Genomic DNA, 20,118 nt, shown 5'->3' with positions numbered 1-20,118 from the left:
AGAGTGATGACGGAGCTCAAGACTCTAACTCAATTTGAGGAAAGAGGCCTTGGACTTCCTGGCGAGGAGCAGGACCGCTCCTGCGCAAAGGGCAAGTTCGGATAAAACACAAGTGAAAACCTTCAACATAACCAGCCTGGCATAAGCTTCAAATCAGTGTTCCCCTGACCCCACTAATGCCAGCTTCCTTCCATTGCTTGTCAATCAGCAGATCAGCCCATACCATCTCATGGCGCCCGGGACAATACGTTCCAAGCAACTCTGAGGCAGATATCTCGGAGGCCATCATTGCAAAGCGTCACAGCTGTCGTCCTCCCCAACGCCTGTCAACCACCCACAAGGTTCAGGTCAGGCATGTGATGGAATACTCTCCACTTGCCTGGATGAGTGCAGCGCCAACAACACTCAAGAAGCTGAACACCATCCAAGACAAAGCAGCACGCTTGATTTCTGACCCTTCACAAACATTTAATCCCTCCACCTTAATAATAAATGCTGGACTATCCAACATCCAGTAAATTAACTTTTAAAAAGCTGGGGACTCGGGAGTTGAGGCAGGGGGGCGGAGTTGAAGGAGACAGCCATGTAAATATTTTAAATCCAAAAGGTTATGTAAACAGTTAAATATATTTTTATACTATTAGTAATAAGAACATTGTGTACTTGGGGGGGAGGTGTAGTATAAAGGGTTAACAAAATTGATTTCTTTTTTCAAATTAGTTTTTTTTACGGAATGTGAGCTTCACTGACTAGGCTAGCATTTGTGACCCATCCCGACTTGCCCTTGAAAAGGTGAACCATCTTCTTGAACTTCTGCAGTCCATGTAGTGCAGGTACATCTACTGTGCTGTTAGGGAGGAGGAACGAGGATTTTGACCCAGCGACAATGAAGGAACGACGATATATTTCCAAGTCAGGGTACTTCAAGTGACTTTAAGGGGAACCTCCAGGTGGTGAGGTTCCCAGGTATCTGCTGCCCTTGTCCTTCTGGACGGTAGTGGTCATGGGTTTGGAAGGTGCTGCCTACGGAACCTTGGTGAGTCCCTGCAGAGCATCTTGTAGATGGTACACACGGCTGCTACAGTTCGTCGGAGTGGAGGGTTTGAATGTTTGTGGAACGAGGAGCAATCAAGCGGGCTACTTTGTCCTGGATGGTGTCGAGCTTCCTGAGCAGCACTCATCCAGGCAATGATGGCTAATCTATGGGGCATAAAAAGATGTGGCACTGGTGTCAGGCAGTTGTGAAAGAAGCTGTCAGGCAGCCCTGAGTGGAGATGCAACTTCCCTGTAACTCACTATGTGCAGACTCTAAATCATGTCAAGAACTAGTTTTCAAATAGGTACTTTATGCCTGTGGCTCTTCCTGGTTAGAAGCACCTTCGGTAACAGGGGCTATCCATTGTGCACTCAGAGATGGCTACCATTGTCTCTAATCATAAATACTTTTCACCTTCTTCCAGTAAATCAATCTAAGATTTCCTTTGATCTCGAACAACTTGGCTTTTGCATTCAGTCACATGATCCTCTTCATTTCCTTGAAGTTAAAAGCTAAAGTCCAAAAATAGAATAGTCTTCTAAATCTCAGTGGATCTCCGAGTACAACACTTGCAAACTCCTGCAATTTTTCCAAAGACAAGTCAAGCTAACATGACTCAGATAAGGCCAAACAGACAGCACAGAGAACAATGAGAGACACGTGATACAATCAGAATAAAATCTGTTTATTCAATACTGTAAAAATAGTTCTCCTCTGAACAGTTCTCCTCATCTCTGTTTTAAATTTGCTCCCTTTTATCCTAAAATGATGACCTCTCGTTCTAGATTGCCCCACAAGAGGGAGCATCCGCTCTATGTCAACTTTGTCAATGTGTTTGATCATCTCATATACCTCAATTAGATATTCTCTCATTCTTCTAAACTCGAGAGAGTATAGGCCTAATCTCTCTTCATAAGCCAAACCCCTCATAGAATCGCTACGGTGCAGAGAGAGGCCATTTGGCTTATTGAATTTTTCCCAACCCTCTTACAGAGCACCCTATCTGGGCCCAATTCCCCGCCCTATCCCTATAACCCCACCTAACCTTTGGATGTTAAGGGGCAATTAAGCATGGCCAATCTATCTGACCTGCACATCTTTGGCCTGTGATAGGAAACCGGAGCACCCATAGGAAACCCACGCAGACACGTGGCGAACGTGCAAATTCCACACAGTCACCCAAGGCCGGAATCGAACCCGGGCCCTTGGCGCTATGTGGCTGCAGTGCTAACCATGCCACCCCACTCATTTCTGGAATCAATCTGGAACCTCCTCTGAACCACCTCTAATGTAACTACATCCCTCCTCAAATAAAGGGACAGAAACGGTACACAACACTCCAGGTGCAGTTTCACCAATGCGTTGTACAGTTGTAGCAACACTTCCTTACTTTTATACTCTATTCCCTTAGCTATAAAGGCCAAAATTCCATTTGCCTTCCTTATTACCTGCTGTTGATTTCTGTAATTCATGCACGAGAACACCCAGATCCCTCTGCATTTAAGCACTCTGAACTTTCTCTCCATTTAGATAATAAGTTGCCTTTCCATATTTTAGACCAAAATGGATGATCTCACACTTTTCCACTTTAAACTCCATCTGCAAACTTGTGGCCGACTCATCTAAATATCCATATGTAAATTTGTCATTTTCTCATTGCAACTTACTATCCCATCTATTTTAGTGTCATCTGCAAATTTGGCTACAGTACCTTTTATGCCGACTTCCAAATCATTAATATATATTGTAAATAGTCGGGGCCCAGGGCCAAACCCTGTGGCACCCCACTAGATACATCTTGCCAATCAGAAACAGAGTCATTCATCCCGACTTTCTGCCTTCTGTTGGTTAGCCAGTCTTCTATCCAACCTAATAGCTTACCCTTATACCATGTGTTTTTACTTTTTGTATTAATCTTTTGTGCAGCACCTTATTAAATGCCTTCTTGAAGTCCAGAGATACTACATCTATAGGATCCCCATGATCTACTTGGCTTGTTACATCTTCGAAGAACTCTAGCAAATTAGTCAAATACAATTTACCTTTCATAAAATCATGCTGACTGATGGATTGTGTTTTGACTTTCCGAATGTCCTGTATTATTTCCTTAATGATGGATTCCAACAATTTCCCAATGACATGTGTTAAACTAACTGGTCTATAGTTTCCAAGTTTCCATCTCCCTCTCTTTTTGAATAAGGGTTCTTCCAATTCACTGGAACCTTGCCCGCATCCAGTGAATATTGGAATATTATAATCAATAGATCCACTATCTCCACTGCTACTTCCTTTAAGAACCCATGATGTAAGCCATCGGGCCCAGGGGACTTGTCTGTCATCAATCCCAATAGTTTGTTTTGTACATTTCCCCTATTGATGACAGTTGTTCTCAGTTCCTCCCTTTCGATTACCTCTGCATTACCTGTTACTATTGGGATGGTACTAGTGTCTTCAACCATGAAAACTGAGGCAAAATATTGATTTAGCATCTTTGCCATTTCTGTGTTCCCCATTATTAATTCCCCAGTTTCATCCTTCTCGGAACCAACATTCACTTTAGCTACTCTCTTCACTTTTATATACGTATAGAAGGTTTTACTATCCTTTTTTATATTTTGCACCAGTATTCTTTCATAATTTACCTTTCCTCTTTTTATTACTTTTTTAGTTACTCTTTGTTGATCTTTAAAAGTTTCCCAATCTCCCAGCCTGCCACTGGTCTTTGTAATATGGTATTCCTTAGTTCTTGTCTTTACGTTATTTTTAATTTCCTTGCTTAACCATGGATTATTTCCCCCCTCGAACAATCTTTCTTCCTCCCTGGAATGTATGTTAGTTTGGAGGAATTGAATATCTCCTTAAACAACTACCATTGCTCATCAACTGTCCTACCTTTTATTTAGTCTTCCTGCCCAGTTTAATAGGGCCAAATCTGCCCTCACCTCTACGTAATTACCGTTGTTTAACTCCATATGCTAGTGTGGGACTCCAGTTTCTTGTCCTCAAACTGAATTTGAAATGCTGTTGTGTTATGATCACTCTTCCCGAGCGGATTCTTAACTATGAGAACATTAATTAATCACATTGTGCAATGAAAAAATAAGCTCTCTGTTGCTCATCACTTGCGACACACCTGAGCTTACCGTGAACTGACTGAAACAAAGAAACTTGGAGCAGGAGTAGAGTTTTCTGTCGACTAATTTGAAAAGGATTCTTTTCAACATTTCCTGCCTTCTTTCTCCAAACCTGTCCCACTCTCTCATGCACTGCATTGAATTGTCTAATGAACCAACATCTATTTCCCCCTTCAATGGTTTGTAACGTACATCATCATTATTCCATGCCATGGTGAACATTGGAGTGAAAAGATTCCGCATCAATTCCGTTCTCACTTCCAACTCACTCATTTTAATTCACGCTCGCCAATATTTGAACTCTTAATCATCAGAAATATCAATATGTTCAATTTCTTCCTCATGACCTGAAACCCATTTTAATAACAATAGCGGATTTTTCACCTTCCTTCATAATTTAAATCTCTGATAGCTGGGACCATCTTTGTGACTTAATTCTGTCAGGATAATTGATCGGAGCTGCACAAAGCACTCCGATAACTATCACCCAAATCCAATACAGAAATTATGTAGCCTCGTTCAGCTGGAAGGTGATCAATCCTTATTTTATCTTCTTTACATTTTGTGCATTTAGAACAAGATGATGTCAACAATGACTGCTTGAACAAACCTAAAAATGATAAGAGCCAGGAGTTTAGGTATAGCTGCAGATTACTGAAGAATAATAGTTACCATTAATCACCAAGGTCATCCTCAGACTATTTATAAACTTAACCATATCTTCTGTTTTTGAATATGGATGGCGAGCGGTAAACGTTTAAGTGTTTGTTTACAATTGCGGGGTTTTAGTGTTGATGGATAAAACACAGCCTCCTTCGTGAATGGTACCGCCACACATTATGTAACCATGGAGAATGTCTCACTACTTCAAGATGAGGCAGTATATTCAAATCATGAGCTTCATCGAAAAGGATTTGGGCCAACATGTTGACATTCCAAAAGATTTCTGGGGAAACCCATCATAAGATGCGATGTGAGATATCAGTGTGGATTGGAAGGTGACTATTCAGGCAATCAATGTCTTTTCAAAATTCTGTGCCACAGAATGCAATCATTACAACCACCATACAGAATACCGGGAATCACTGCACTATCACCAGACAGAATATTAGGAATTACTGCACAATCACCCTACAGATAACTGGGAATCACTGCACAATCACCCTACAGAATACTGGGAATTACTGCACAATCACCCTAAACTACAGAATACTGTGAATCACCGCACTCTCACCGTGCAGAATACCGGAAACCACTGCACCCTCGCGGTACACAATACCGGGAATCACTGAACTCTCACATCACAGAATACTGGGAATCTCTGCACTACAACAGTACACAATACTGGGAATCACTGCACTCACACTCTTCAGAATATGGGTGGTCACTGCACCCACACTGTACAGAATACTGGGAATCACTGAACCCTCACTGTACAGAATACTGGGAATCACTGCACCCCCACTGTACAGAATATTGGGAATCACTGCTCCCTCAGTGTACAGAATACTGGGAATCACTGCACCCTCACTGTACAGAATACTGGGAATCACTGCACCTCCACTGTACAGAATATTGGGAATCACTGCTCCCTCAGTGTACAAAATACTGGGAATCACTGCACCCTCACTGTACAGAATACTGGGAATCACTGCACCCTCACTGTACAAAATACTGGGAATCACTGCTCCCTCAGTGTACAGAATACTAGGAATCACTGCACCCTCAGTGCACAGAATACTGAATATCACTGCACCCTCACCATACAGAATACTGGGAATCACTGCAAACACACTGTACAGAATATTGGGAATCACTGTGCCCTCACTGCACAGAATACTGTGAATCACAGCACCCTCACTGTACAGAATACTGGGAATCGCAGCACCCTCACTGTACAGAATACTGGGAATCATTGCACCCTCACTGTACAGAATATTGGGAATCACTGCACCCTCACTGTACAAAATACTGGGATATACTGTACCCTCACTGTACAGAATACTGGGAATCGCTGCTCCCTCACTGTACAGAATATTGGGAATCACTGCACCCACACTGTACAGAATACTGGGAATCACTGCACCCTCACTGTACAGAATACTGGGAATTGCTGCACCCTCACTGTACAGAATACTGGGAATCACTGCACCCTCACTGTACAGAATACTGGGAATCACTGCACCCACACTGTACAGAATACTGGGAATCACTGCACCCTCACTGTACAGAATACTGGGAATCGCTGCACCCTCACTGTACAGAATATTGGGAATCACTGCAGCCTCACTGTAGAGAATACTGGGAATCACTGCAGCCTCAAAGTACAGAATACTGGGAATCACTGCACCCTCAAAGTACAGAATACTGGGAATCGCTGCACCCTCACTGTACAGAATATTGGGAATCACTGCAGCCTCACTGTATAGAATACTGGGAATCACTGCACCCTCACTGTACAGAATACTGGGAATCACTGCAGCCTCACTGTATAGAATACTAGGAATCGCTGCAATCTCACTGTCCAGAATACTGGGATAACTGCACCCTCAGTGGACAGAATACTGGGAATCACTGCACCCTCACTGTACAGAATATTGGAATCACTGCACCCTCATTGTACAGAATACTGGGAATCACTGCACCCTCACCGTACACAATATTGGGAATCACTGCACACTCACTGTACAGAATACAGGGCATCACTGCACCCTCACTGCACAGAATACTGGGAATCACTGCACCCTCAAAGTACAGAATACTGGGAATCGCTGCACCCTCACTGTACAGAATATTGGGAAACACTGCAGCCTCACTGTATAGAATACTGGGAATCACTGCACCCTCACTGTACAGAATACTGGGATTCACTGCAGCCTCACTGTATAGAATACTGGGAATCGCTGCAATCTCACTGTCCAGAATACTGGGATAACTGCACCCTCAGTGGACAGAATACTGGGAATCACTGCACCCTCACTGTACAGAATATTGGAATCACTGCACCCTCATTGTACAGAATACAGGGCATCACTGCACCCTCACTGCACAGAATACTGGGAATCGCTGCAACCTCACTGCACAGAATACTGGGAATCACTGCACCCTCAAAGTACAGAATACTGGGAATCGCTGCACCCTCACTGTACAGAATATTGGGAATCACTGCAGCCTCACTGTATAGAATACTGGGAATCACTGCACCCTCACTGTACAGAATACTGGGATTCACTGCAGCCTCACTGTATAGAATACTGGGAATCGCTGCAATCTCACTGTCCAGAATACTGGGATAACTGCACCCTCAGTGGACAGAATACTGGGAATCACTGCACCCTCACTGTACAGAATATTGGAATCACTGCACCCTCATTGTACAGAATACAGGGCATCACTGCACCCTCACTGCACAGAATACTGGGAATCGCTGCAACCTCACTGTACAGAATACTGGGAATCACTGCTCACTCACTGTACAGAATACTGGGAATCACTGCTCACTCACTGTACAGAATACTGGGAATCACAGCACCCTCACTGTACAGAATACTGGGAATCGCTGCACCCTCACTGTACAGAATACTGGGAATCACTGCACCCTCAAAGTACAGAATACTGGGAATCACTGCACCTTCACCGTACCTAATATTGGGAATCACTGCACCCTCACTGTACAGAATATTGGAATCACTGCACCCTCATTGTACAGAATACTGGGAATCACTGCACCCTCACCGTACACAATATTGGGAATCACTGCACCCTCACTGTACAGAATACAGGGCATCACTGCACCCTCACTGCACAGAATACTGGGAATCACTGCACCCTCACTGTACAGAATATTGGGAATCACTGCAGCCTCACTGTATAGAATACTGGGAATCACTGCACCCTCACAGTACAGAATACTGGGATTCACTGCAGCCTCACTGTATAGAATACTGGGAATCGCTGCAATCTCACTGTCCAGAATACTGGGATAACTGCACCCTCAGTGGACAGAATACTGGGAATCACTGCACCCTCACTGTACAGAATATTGGAATCACTGCACCCTCATTGTACAGAATACAGGGCATCACTGCACCCTCACTGCACAGAATACTGGGAATCGCTGCAACCTCACTGCACAGAATACTGGGAATCACTGCACCCTCAAAGTACAGAATACTGGGAATCGCTGCACCCTCACTGTACAGAATATTGGGAATCACTGCAGCCTCACTGTATAGAATACTGGGAATCACTGCACCCTCACTGTACAGAATACTGGGATTCACTGCAGCCTCACTGTATAGAATACTGGGAATCGCTGCAATCTCACTGTCCAGAATACTGGGATAACTGCATCCTCAGTGGACAGAATACTGGGAATCACTGCACCCTCACTGTACAGAATATTGGAATCACTGCACCCTCATTGTACAGAATACAGGGCATCACTGCACCCTCACTGCACAGAATACTGGGAATCGCTGCAACCTCACTGTACAGAATACTGGGAATCGCTGCACCCTCACTGTACAGAATACTGGGAATCACTGCACCCTCAAAGTACAGAATACTGGGAATCACTGCACCTTCACCGTACCTAATATTGGGAATTACTGCACCCTCAAGGTACAGAATACTGGGAATCACTGCACCCTCACTGTAAAGAATACTGGGAATTACTGCAGCCTCACTGTACAGAATACTGGGAGTCACTGCACCCTCACTGTACACAATATTGGGAATCACTGCACCCTCAAAGTACAGAATACTGGGAATCACTGCACCGTCACCGTACACAATATTGGGAATCACTGCACCCTCACTGTACAGAATACTGGGAATCACTGCACCCTCACTGTATAGAATACTGGGAATCGCTGCACCCTCACTGTACAGAATACTGGGAATCGCTGCACCCTCACTGTATAGAATACTGGGAATCGCTGCACCCTCACTGTACAGAATGCTGGGAATTACTGCAGCCTCACTGTATAGAATACTGGGAATAGCTGCAATCTCACTGTACAGAATATTGGGATTTACTGCACCCTCACTGTACAGAATGCTGGGAATCACTGCACCCTCACTGTCCAGAATACTGGGAATTACTGTGCCCTCACTGTACAGAATACTGGGAATCACAGCACCCTCACTGGACAGAATACTGGAAATTACCGCACCCTCACTGTACAGAATACTGGGAATTACTGTGCCCTCACTGTTCAGAATACTGGGAATCACAGCACCCTCACTGGACAGAACACTGAGAATCACTGCACACTCACTGTACAGAATACGGGGAATCACTGCACCCTCACTGTACAGAATACTGGGAATCACTGCACCCTCACTGTACAGAATACTGGGAATCACTGCACGCTCACTGTACAGAATACTGGGAATCACTGCACCCTCACTGGACAGAATACTGGGAATCAGAGCACCCTCACTGGACAGAATACTGGGAATTACCGCACCCTCACTGTACAGAATATTGGGAATCACTGTGCCCTCACTGTACAGAATACTGGGAATCACAGCACCCTCACTGGACAGAACAATGAGAATCACTGCACCCTCACTGTACATAATACTGGGAATCACTGCAGCCTCACTGTACAGAATGCTGGGAATTACTGCACCCTCACTGTACAGAACACTGGGAATCACTGCACCCTCACTGTACAGAATACTTGGAATCACTGCACCCTCACTGTACAGAATACTGGGAATCACTGCGCCCTCACTGTACAGAATACTGGGAATCACTGCACCCTCACCGTACAGAATACTGGGAATTACTGCACCCTCACTGTACAGAATACTGGGAATCACTGTGCCCTCATAGTACAGAATACTGGGAATCACAGCACCCTCACTGTACAGAATACTGGGAATCACTGTAGCCTCATTGTTTCGAATACTGGGAATCACAGCACCCTCACTGTACAGAATACTGGGAATTACTGCACCCTCACTGTACAGAACACTGGGAATCACTGCACCCTCACTGTACAGAATACTGGGAATTACTGCACCCTCACTGGACAGAACACTGGGAATCACTGCACCCTAACTGTACAGAATACTGGGAATCACTGTAGCCTCATTGTTTCGAATACTGGGAATCGCTGCACCCTCACTGTACAGAACACTGGGAATCACTGCACCCTCACTGTACAGAATACTGGGAATCACTGCAGCGTCATTGTATAGAATACTGGGATTTACTGCACCCTCACGGTACAGAATACTGGGAATCACTGCATCCTCACTGTACAGAATACTGGGAATCACTGCATCCTCACTGTACAGAATACTGGGAATCACTGCACCCTCACGGTACAGAATACTGGGAATCACTGCATCCTCACTGTACAGAATACTGGGAATCACTGCATCCTCACTGTACAGAATACTGGGAATCACTGCATCCTCACTGTACAGAATACTGGGAATCACTGCACCCTCACTGTACAGAATACTGGGAATCACTGCACCCTCACTGTACAGAAAACTGGGAATCACTGCACCCTCACTGTACAGAATACTGTGAATCACTGCATCCTCACTGTACAGAATACTGGGAATCACTGCGCCCTCACTGTACAGAATACTGGGAATCACTGCAATCTCACTGTACAGAATACTGGGAATCACTGCACCCTCACTGTACCGAATACTGGGAATCACTGCACCCTCACTGTACCGAATACTGGGAATCACTGCACCCTCACTGTACAGAATACTGGGAATCGCTGCACCCTCACTGTACAGAATACTGGGAATCGCTGCACCCTCACTGTACAGAATACTGGGAATCACTGCACCCTCACTGTACCGAATACTGGGAATCACTGCAGCCTCACTGGACAGAATACTGGGAATCACTGCACCCTCACTGTACAGAATACTGGGAATCACTGCACCCTCACTGTACAGAAAACTGGGAATCACTGCAGCCTCACTGGACAGAATACTGGGAATCACTGCACCCTCACTGTACAGAAAACTGGGAATTACTGCACCCTCACTGTACAGAATACTGGGAATCACTGCAATCTCACTGTACAGAATACTGGGAATCACTGCACCCTCACTGTACCGAATACTGGGAATCACTGCACCCTCACTGTACCGAATACTGGGAATCACTGCACCCTCACTGTACAGAATACTGGGAATCGCTGCACCCTCACTGTACAGAATACTGGGAATCGCTGCACCCTCACTGTACAGAATACTGGGAATCACTGCACCCTCACTGTACCGAATACTGGGAATCACTGCAGCCTCACTGGACAGAATACTGGGAATCACTGCACCCTCACTGTACAGAATACTGGGAATCACTGCACCCTCACTGTACAGAAAACTGGGAATCACTGCAGCCTCACTGGACAGAATACTGGGAATCACTGCACCCTCACTGTACAGAAAACTGGGAATTACTGCACCCTCACTGTACAGAATACTGGGAATCACTGCACCCTCACTGTACAGAATACTGGGAATCACTGCACCCTCACTGTACAGAAAACTGGGAATCACTGCACCCTCACTGTACAGAATACTGGGAATCACTGTACCCTCACTGTACAGAATACTGGGATTTACTGCACCCTCACTGTACAGAATACTGGGAATCACTGCACCCTCACTGTACAGTATACTGGAAATTACTGCACCCTCACTGTACAGAATACTGGGAATTACTGCACCCTCACTGTACAGAATACTGCGAATCACTGCACTCTCACTGGACAGAGGACCAGCCACTTCTGCTCAGTATGTTGCAGAGAAACATGATCTCGATTAGCGTGCCACAGAAAATAACAGCTGCATTGGAAAGACAGGTGTTGACTTTTCAAAAAGAGCAATACCAAACTGGAAGCAGAACAATGGGCTGGATTGTGCAGCCCCTGCTGGGTAATACACATATAAGATAAGTGTGTAGCCCTCAATCTTCTTGCCCATCCTTGACTCTAACCCATAATATGTGGGATGGGTAAGGCCTGCACGCGCCCATCCGCCCTTGGGCCCAGGGAGGCCTTTAAGTAACCAATTGACGACAACCTAAGTGCAGAATCTGCCTCTATTGCCAAAATACGTTGAGGAGTGTAAGGCAGGTGACGTTGGGAAAGTCATTTTTTTGACCAAAGCTTGTGAAGAGTTTGGAAGGTAGGTGAGAGGAAACATCCTTTGTGGTTTGTCCTGTGTGCATCGGGACAACGGCCATAAGATCAAACACTTCTTTGTGCCTCCTCCCAAGTGCCCGGCCTAATAAAGCCTGGGACTTAACTAGGCCAGACCACCATCAACTGTCTTTGTCATGGTGCTTGTTGTCCGAATCATGTCGACTACTGGGTTCTGGTGCTGCTGGCACTGTAAAGGCGTCCAGCCAATGTGAATGGCTGCCAGCTGTCAGAATGTGATTGACTGCCAGCTGTTGGCCAATGTGATTGGCAGACAGCCGCTGGCCAATGCGATTGGCTGCCGGCAGCTGGCCAATGTGATGGGCTGCTACCTGTCGGCCAATGGGATTGGCTGCCAGCAGACGGCCAATGTGATTGGCTGCCATCTGTTGGCCAATGTGATTGGCTGGCAGCCCTTGCGGGCGGGCCTCTTCCTGTTCAGGGTTGGAAGTCTCGCTCTCTGCTTGTTCGGGTGGGGGCTGGGAGGTTAAGACCACAGCCTTTTCTCAAACCCATTGGCTTGCGACTGACTTTTAGAACATTTGTGAGAGGAGTGGGGTGTGAGCTACACATAATATTGAGCCTTCAAAATTGTTCCTGGGCTTTAGGGAGCTGCAGGTGCAGTGGGGCTCTTTGAGATGATTTAGTCTCCTCATTGTCCAGGCATCCTCATCACCCACACACACAGACACATGTCAGCCAGAAGGAATAGAAAATAAATATTGAGGTTCTTACCAGCTTGATTGGTGGTAATATTGACAGATGCAAAGTGAGGTGGGTAAGGACTCTGATCAGACACTCCGTTCACAGCCTGGATCTCGAAGGTATACTGTGTGTGTGCCAGCAGGTCACTGATGTACACATGAGGCTCAGTCAAGCCCAGCTGACGCGGGACAAACTGCACATTGTCCCCACACCGCGTGCAGGCACCACCGCCCGAATTGCAGCTCTTACAGATCACGTTGTAAACCACATCTTCCCGACCCCCTGTCTCGTGGGGTGGATACCACTCCAAGTTCAGGGATGTTTCATTTACACTGGAGATAACTGCCACTGGTGCTGAGGGTGTAGCTTTGGAAAAATAGAACAAAAATTCAAATCATTAGTCCCAATAAAAACACAATCCATAGTCAGTGCTGGAAATTTAATGTGCAAATCTTTGATGATTAAATGTAGTTAATGGAAAAAGTGGTGTCTGGAGCAAATTCCCCCAGGCATTGGATAACATTACCGACACTTTTTTTTGAACGACTGGTTAAGAACATAGAACAAAGAACCGTACAGCACAGAACAGGCCCTTCGGCCCTCGATGTTGTGCCGAGCATTGTCCAAAACCAAGATCAAGCTATCCCACTCCCTGTCATCCTGGTGTGCTCCACGTGCCTATCCAATAACCGCTTGAAAGTTCCTAAAGTGTCCGACTTCACTATCACAGCAGGCAGTCCATTCCACACCCTAACCACTCTCTGAGTAAAGAACCTACCTCGGACATCCCTCCTATATCTCCCACACTGAACCTTATAGTTATGCCCCCTTGTAACAGCTGCAACCACCCGAGGAAATAATCTCTGAACGTCCACTCTATCTATCCCCCTCATTACCTTATAAACCTCTATTAAGTCGCCTCTCATCCTCCTCCGCTCCAAAGAGAAAAGCCCTAGCTCCCTCAACCTTTCCTCATAAGACCCATCCTCCAAACCCCAAGGCACAAGGTTCTGTATGATACAGTATTATTTTAGGAATGGAACAATAAGCTGTAAATGGAGCTGTGTATTTATTCATAAACTCTGAAGTAGAAATATATCCTGTCAATTTATTTTCTGTTGTTTCCCCTCTCTGGATGACTGGAGTACAGTTCCATTAGTATAAGATGATATTGCTGACTCCATGATTATCGTATCATAGAATTTACAGTGCAGAAGGAGGCCATTCGGCCCATCGAGTCTGCACCGGCTCTTTTGAAAGAGCACCCTACCTAAGTCCACACCTCCACCCTATCCCCATAACCCAGTAACCCCACCCAACACTAAGGGCAATTTTGGACACTAAGGGCAATTTAGCATGGCCAATCCACCTAACCTGCACATCTTTGGACTGTGGGAGGAAACCGGAGCACCCGGAGGAAACCCACGCACACACGGGGAGAATGTGCAGACTCCACACAGACAGTGACCCAAGCCGGGAATCGAACCTGGGACCCTGGAGCTGTGAAGCAATTGTGCTAACCACCATGCTACCGTGCTGCCCCAAGATGAAGATCTTTATGTTCAAACCTAACTTTTCCACTGCCAAATATCTAGGCCAAATATGCACGAGGGCCATATATTTTCATGACTCTTCCTGGCAGCCACTTCCACCTCCGATTATGATGATCCTTCACCTTAACCTTTCTGGTTCAACTTCAGACTTCTTTCTCGCAATCTATCCCTATCATGACCCTCTTTCTGAAACAAAAATGGATAAACTCAGAAGGTCTGGTAGCATCTGTGGAGAGAGAAATAGAGTTAATGTGTCTCAGGGGGCATGCATTGTGAAGGCGCGGGGTCCGCTGAGCTACCCCTCCGGCCTTGTTGCCAACGCCTTCATGTCCTCCCCCCGTAACTCCCACCTGCCACTTGGGTCCCACTGGGGGGCAATATACAGCAGCCGCCCTCTGATTGGTCAGCTGTTCTCGGGTAGGCAGGATTTCCACCCTCAGCGTCTTTGATCCCAGGAAAGATCTGCCATTTTCCGGCAGGTCTTCCTGAAAATAGGTGTGTTACAAGGCTCTCCGGCAAATGAGCAGGACTCCTGTCAACCATGTTGACTTCTGCCCACGGAATGTGAATGCAAAACACTGGGGAAAATCCAGATTGTTTTCTATTCATTCATGGGTTATGGGCATCATAGATTAGGGTAGTATTTATTATTCGTCCCTAATTGCCCCTTAGAAGGATGCGGTGAGCTGCGTTCATAAACACTCATTCTGTTCTGCCTCTCGAAGAAGATCTCTGTATTTTTTAGCTGATCATTAGGGTAAAATACTGATTTCTTTTCTAGATGTCACGTTTGAGAAGTCGCTTTGCTCTTGCAATTTCAAGCACCTCCTCATTACCATGATCTGTTCATGGAATTTTTAGCATATGCTTAGCATCCACATTTCAAAGGCCTTGATTCTCTTTATCGCCCAGGTTTCTGAGGCAGGGGAAAATGGTTAGAATGTAGCATCTGAGGAGTTTTTCCTTGTTACAAGCTTGAATTTTCTTGTTGTTAACACATCCTTCAGTTTCACAAAAGTACTCCGGCCTATCACTATGCTTCTAACTTTGACATTGCATTTACCATCTTCTGTGATCAGTTTTCATCAATAGACAAACTTATGTCCGTGTTCTAGTGTGGCACCTTCACTTCACTCTGCATTCTAGTCGATTCTAATGTGTTCCTTCTACCGACCATTGTTTTTGTTTTTCGATTGCCGATACTCAATCCACGTTCTAAACGTCTCGGTTTCACTCGGCCTCTGTTTTTTTGTTGGACCTCTTCTGGTTCTGGTTCCTCTGGTTCTGGGCAATCAGCATCAGCTTCGACCCAGCTTCGACGCACTTTGCTGCTCTTGCTCATGTATTTGCTTTGTTTGGCGCTGGTTCCGCACTGCAACCAATCACTATTTGTTGGTGTACCATTTGTCAATGTACTCCGTCAATTATTCTTTTGTCTACTATGTATGTACTGTGTACTTTCCCTCGGCTACAGAAAAATACTTTTCACTGTACTTTGGTACATGTCACAATAAATATCAATCAATCCATCAATCAGTGAAAGAATGGGTGACACGGGGCTGAATTCTCTGCCCCTCAACACCGGAAACAGGAATCGCGATCAGGCGGATAATCGGGCGTCCGTCCAAAATCAAGGTCCTCGCTGTGGTGATATACATCACTGTAAGTACACAAAGGGTTAATGTACATACACTACACCTAGCTAGACACTAGAGGGAACACGAAAGACATGACACACAGACAGTCAACCAATAGGTCAGTAAGATAGGACACGACCAATGGGCAGTCACGATACACACAGAGGTGACACTACCATAGGAGGGCATTACACCAACCCATATAAAAGGACACAGCACACATGATCTTCCTCTTTCCAGTGGAGACTCTCAGTGAGTACAGACACAGGGTTGATTGAACATCACTCCCACCACATGGATTGTAGCAGACTGGTTCATCAGTCTGAGTAGCTGTCGCAGGATTAACAGTAGCGTCGAATCCAAGTAGGAGAATTGTTAATAGTTTAATAAACGTGTTGAAGCTATCTCCAAGTCTGAACCTTCCTTTGTCAGAGTGCACATCAAGGAAGCAGCTTATGCTACGTCAAGAGCAGAACAAAACACTCGCCCGGTGCTGATTCGGGCACACTGCCCCTCTCAGGGCACAAGCATCACCAGCGACAGTATCAGCTAGCCCACTCCGCAAGACCACCAGCTGCCTCCAAGCCCTGCCTGCCCACTGCGCCCCTGCTCCCATCCATCCCCAGTCAGGTTGTTACAATGTGTCACACCCAGGACCCACACACTGCAGCTACGCTCCCAGCAGACTAACATTTCCCTGGCTCAGCCCCATCTGTAGGACCTGCCCACACACAAGCCTCTAAACATGGAGGTGATTGGTGGCACACGCTGACCATCTCCACCACACAACCAGGTGCCACCCTGCTGGTGGGATAACACACGGCCCACCCAATGAGGACACCCACAGTAGACCCCACTGGAGAGACAGGACAGGGGTCATATGGCCTATCACTGACACGAGTTGTGGCAGCCACCGGCACCTCTGTTGACAAGGCCGGGTAGTGAGGATAGAGGCTCCCCACATCACAGGCAGGTGCCACCCATTAATGGGGATGGGGTGCAGTGCGGAAGACAACATATCAGGGGGAACAGTTGAGGCATGGGGGTGGATTTTGGGGTGTGGGGGCGGGGGGGGGGGTTGTGGGGGGGGGGTGAGGGTAGGCATGTGGAGTGTGGAGCTGAAGTGCAACTCAGGGTCACCACGTAGCCTGCTGGATCTGGATGGGCAAGGGAATATTCATCTTGCTAAAATGTCTTCTCTTCCCCCCACCCCGCAGAGATTGAATTCGGAGGACAACCAGGAATGCTCGCTATCTTTCTGGCCGCAGCTGCCCTTGCGGATGCAAAGGTGCTGGAGGCACAGGGCTTACTCAGGGAGGAACCTGCACAAGAGGAGGCCGCCCCAGAAGAGCGCGGAACAGCCGGTAGGGCTCGAGGTACGCCGTGCAACAGGCCGAGGAGGTGGTGCAAAGGAGGCGCTGCATCAGGCCACGTATATACCGCCAGCGCCTATCCTTCGAGGAGCTGCCGGGCAGCGTGTGCTGCCGAAGACATTGGCCTACCAAGGAGACTGCGCGGCACCTGTGCACTCGGGGTTTTGAGGACACTCGCTCGCAGTGACCATCAAGGTGACGGCCGCCGTGAACATTTATGCCTCTTAGTCTTTCCAGGGGCTGAGTGGGGATCTGTCTGGGATCTCGCAGACATCTGTACACAGGTGCATTTGCACTGTGGCGGATGCCCTGTGCACCCGGGCAGTGGCCTATATCAACCTCAATGTGGACCAGGGCCACCAGGATGCCTGGGCAGCAGGATTTTCCCCATCATTGGCATGACCCAGGTCCGGGAGGTGATCGATGACATGCATGTCCCCCTATGAGCATCAGCTCATCAGGGGGGTGCCCTTCATCAATCGGAAGAACTCCCACTCCCTGAATGTGCAGTTCGTGTGTGACCACCAGTTGCACATCCTGCATGTCTACGCCCAATACCCAGGCAGCGTGCACAATGCACATATCCTAGCGAACCCGTCGGCTCTCGGCCCCTTCGAGGTGCTCCCTCAGGTCAGGGGTTGGCTCTTGCTCAACATGGTGCTGCAACCTGTAGCGTCATTAAGTGGTGCATCAGCGTCCTGAAGAGGGGTTTCCGATGCCTCTTTCGCTCTGGTGGGGCTCTTCAGTATTGCCCCAGGAGGGTCTCTAACATCATGTTGGCCTGTTGCATCCTGCACAACATCTCTCAATGGAACGAAGGAGGTTGAGGGGCGACCTGATAGAGGTCTACAAAATTATGAGGGGCATAGACAGAGTGGATAGTCAGAGGCTTTTCCCCGGTGTAGAGGGGTCAATTACTAGGGGGCATAGGTTTAAGGTGCGAGGGGCAAGGTTTAGAGTAGATGTACGAGGCAAGTTTTTTACGCAGAGGGTAGTGGGTGCCTGGAACCCGCTGCCGGAGGAGGTGGTGGAAGCAGGGACGATAGTGACATTTAAGGGGCATCTTGACAAATACATGAATAGGATGGGAATAGAGGGATACGGACCCAGGAAGTGTAGAAGATTGTAGTTTAGTCGGGCAGCGTGGTCGGCACGGGCTTGGAGGGCCGAAGGGCCTGTTCCCGTGCTGTACATTTCTTTGTTCTTTGTTCAGAGGGGGGACATGCTGGAGGAGGCACCCAGCTCCATAAGACCGTGTAAAGGAGAGATGAACAAGACGAGTGGTATATACCTCCTTTATCAAAGAGAAACAATTTGGAAAGTCAGGATCATCCAGTGAAGTGACAACTGCAACTTTTCCTTCGGATTTCGAGCCCTTCAAGTAGCAACTTGAAGTTTTAGTATTGTTAGCCAGGATGTTTATAGCGGCCTGACAGTTTTTATTCTTTCATGGAGTGTGGATATTGCTGGCATTTGCCAATCCCTAATTGTTCCTGAGAACATAGGGTGGCATGGTAGCACAGTGGTTAGCACTATTGCGTCACAGTGCCAGGGTCCCAGGTTCGATTCCTGCTTGGGTCACTGTCTGTGCGGAGTCTGCACGTTCTCCCCATGTCTGTGTGCGTTTCCTCCGGGTGCTCCGGTTTTTCCCCACAAGTGCTGAAAGACATGCTTGGACATTCTAAATTCTGCCTCTGTGTACCCGAACAGGCGCCGGAGAGTGGCGACTCGGGGATTTTCACAGTAACTTCATTGCAGTGTTAATGTAAGCCTACTTGTGACAATAATAAAGATTATTATTATTATTACATAGAGAATAGGAGCAGGAGGTGACCATTCAGCCCTCCGAGCCTGCTCCACCATTCATCACGATCATGGTTGATCATCCAACTCAATAGCCTGTTCCTGCCTTCCCCCTTATATTCTTTAATCCCCTTTGCCCAAGCACTATATCTAACTGCTTCTCGAAAGCAGACAACATTTTGGCCCCAACTACCTCCTGTGGTAACGAACTCCACAAATGTCTCCTCATCTCTGTCCTAAAAGGTCTACCCTGCATCCTCAGACTGTGACCCCCTGGTTCTGGACCACCCCCCACCATCGGGGACATCTTTCCTGTATCTACACAGGCGGTGCTGGCTCAAACTCACCCAGATTCAATTGCATTTTTGATGCTCAGTTCCCCAACATTTAAAAATAGAAAGCTGGCATTTGGAAAATAAAGCCAGCTGCAAATTATGTTCCAAGATTCTCACAATTCTCTTTTTATAAAGTTCTCTCTTCCTCAAAGGTTCTGACCGGGCCTCTCCCTTAAATACATCTATATATTCATTGTGCTGATTCCACGATGATGTACAGCCAGCAGAGACACTCACAGGCACTTGTCAAACCCCAGCTGATATGAACCTTTTCTTTATTACCAGGATAACATTTGAATTCAATTGGCAGAGGAATTCCTCCCCAGTGTGTCTTAAAAACCTGCAAGTCC

At 46.8% G+C, this 20,118-nt stretch overlaps 1 protein-coding gene across 2 annotated transcripts in view; it reads right to left on the bottom strand.

The window, feature by feature from the left end:
- Positions 1 to 20,118, bottom strand: part of LOC140392858 (ephrin type-B receptor 2) — a 1,067,684-nt gene that overhangs the window by 271,699 nt on the left and 775,867 nt on the right. For both annotated transcript variants that reach the window (XM_072478598.1, XM_072478599.1), the window contains exon 5: positions 13,098 to 13,433. In XM_072478598.1, coding sequence (XP_072334699.1) covers positions 13,098 to 13,433 — 336 coding nt within the window. The remainder of the gene's footprint in view (positions 1 to 13,097; positions 13,434 to 20,118) is intronic.

This window comes from Scyliorhinus torazame, chromosome 16, assembly GCF_047496885.1.
Source record: "Scyliorhinus torazame isolate Kashiwa2021f chromosome 16, sScyTor2.1, whole genome shotgun sequence".
Taxonomy (NCBI): domain Eukaryota; kingdom Metazoa; phylum Chordata; class Chondrichthyes; order Carcharhiniformes; family Scyliorhinidae; genus Scyliorhinus; species Scyliorhinus torazame.
The sequence above is the reverse complement of the archived record's forward strand: the minus strand, read 5'-3'. Positions and strand labels throughout refer to the sequence as shown.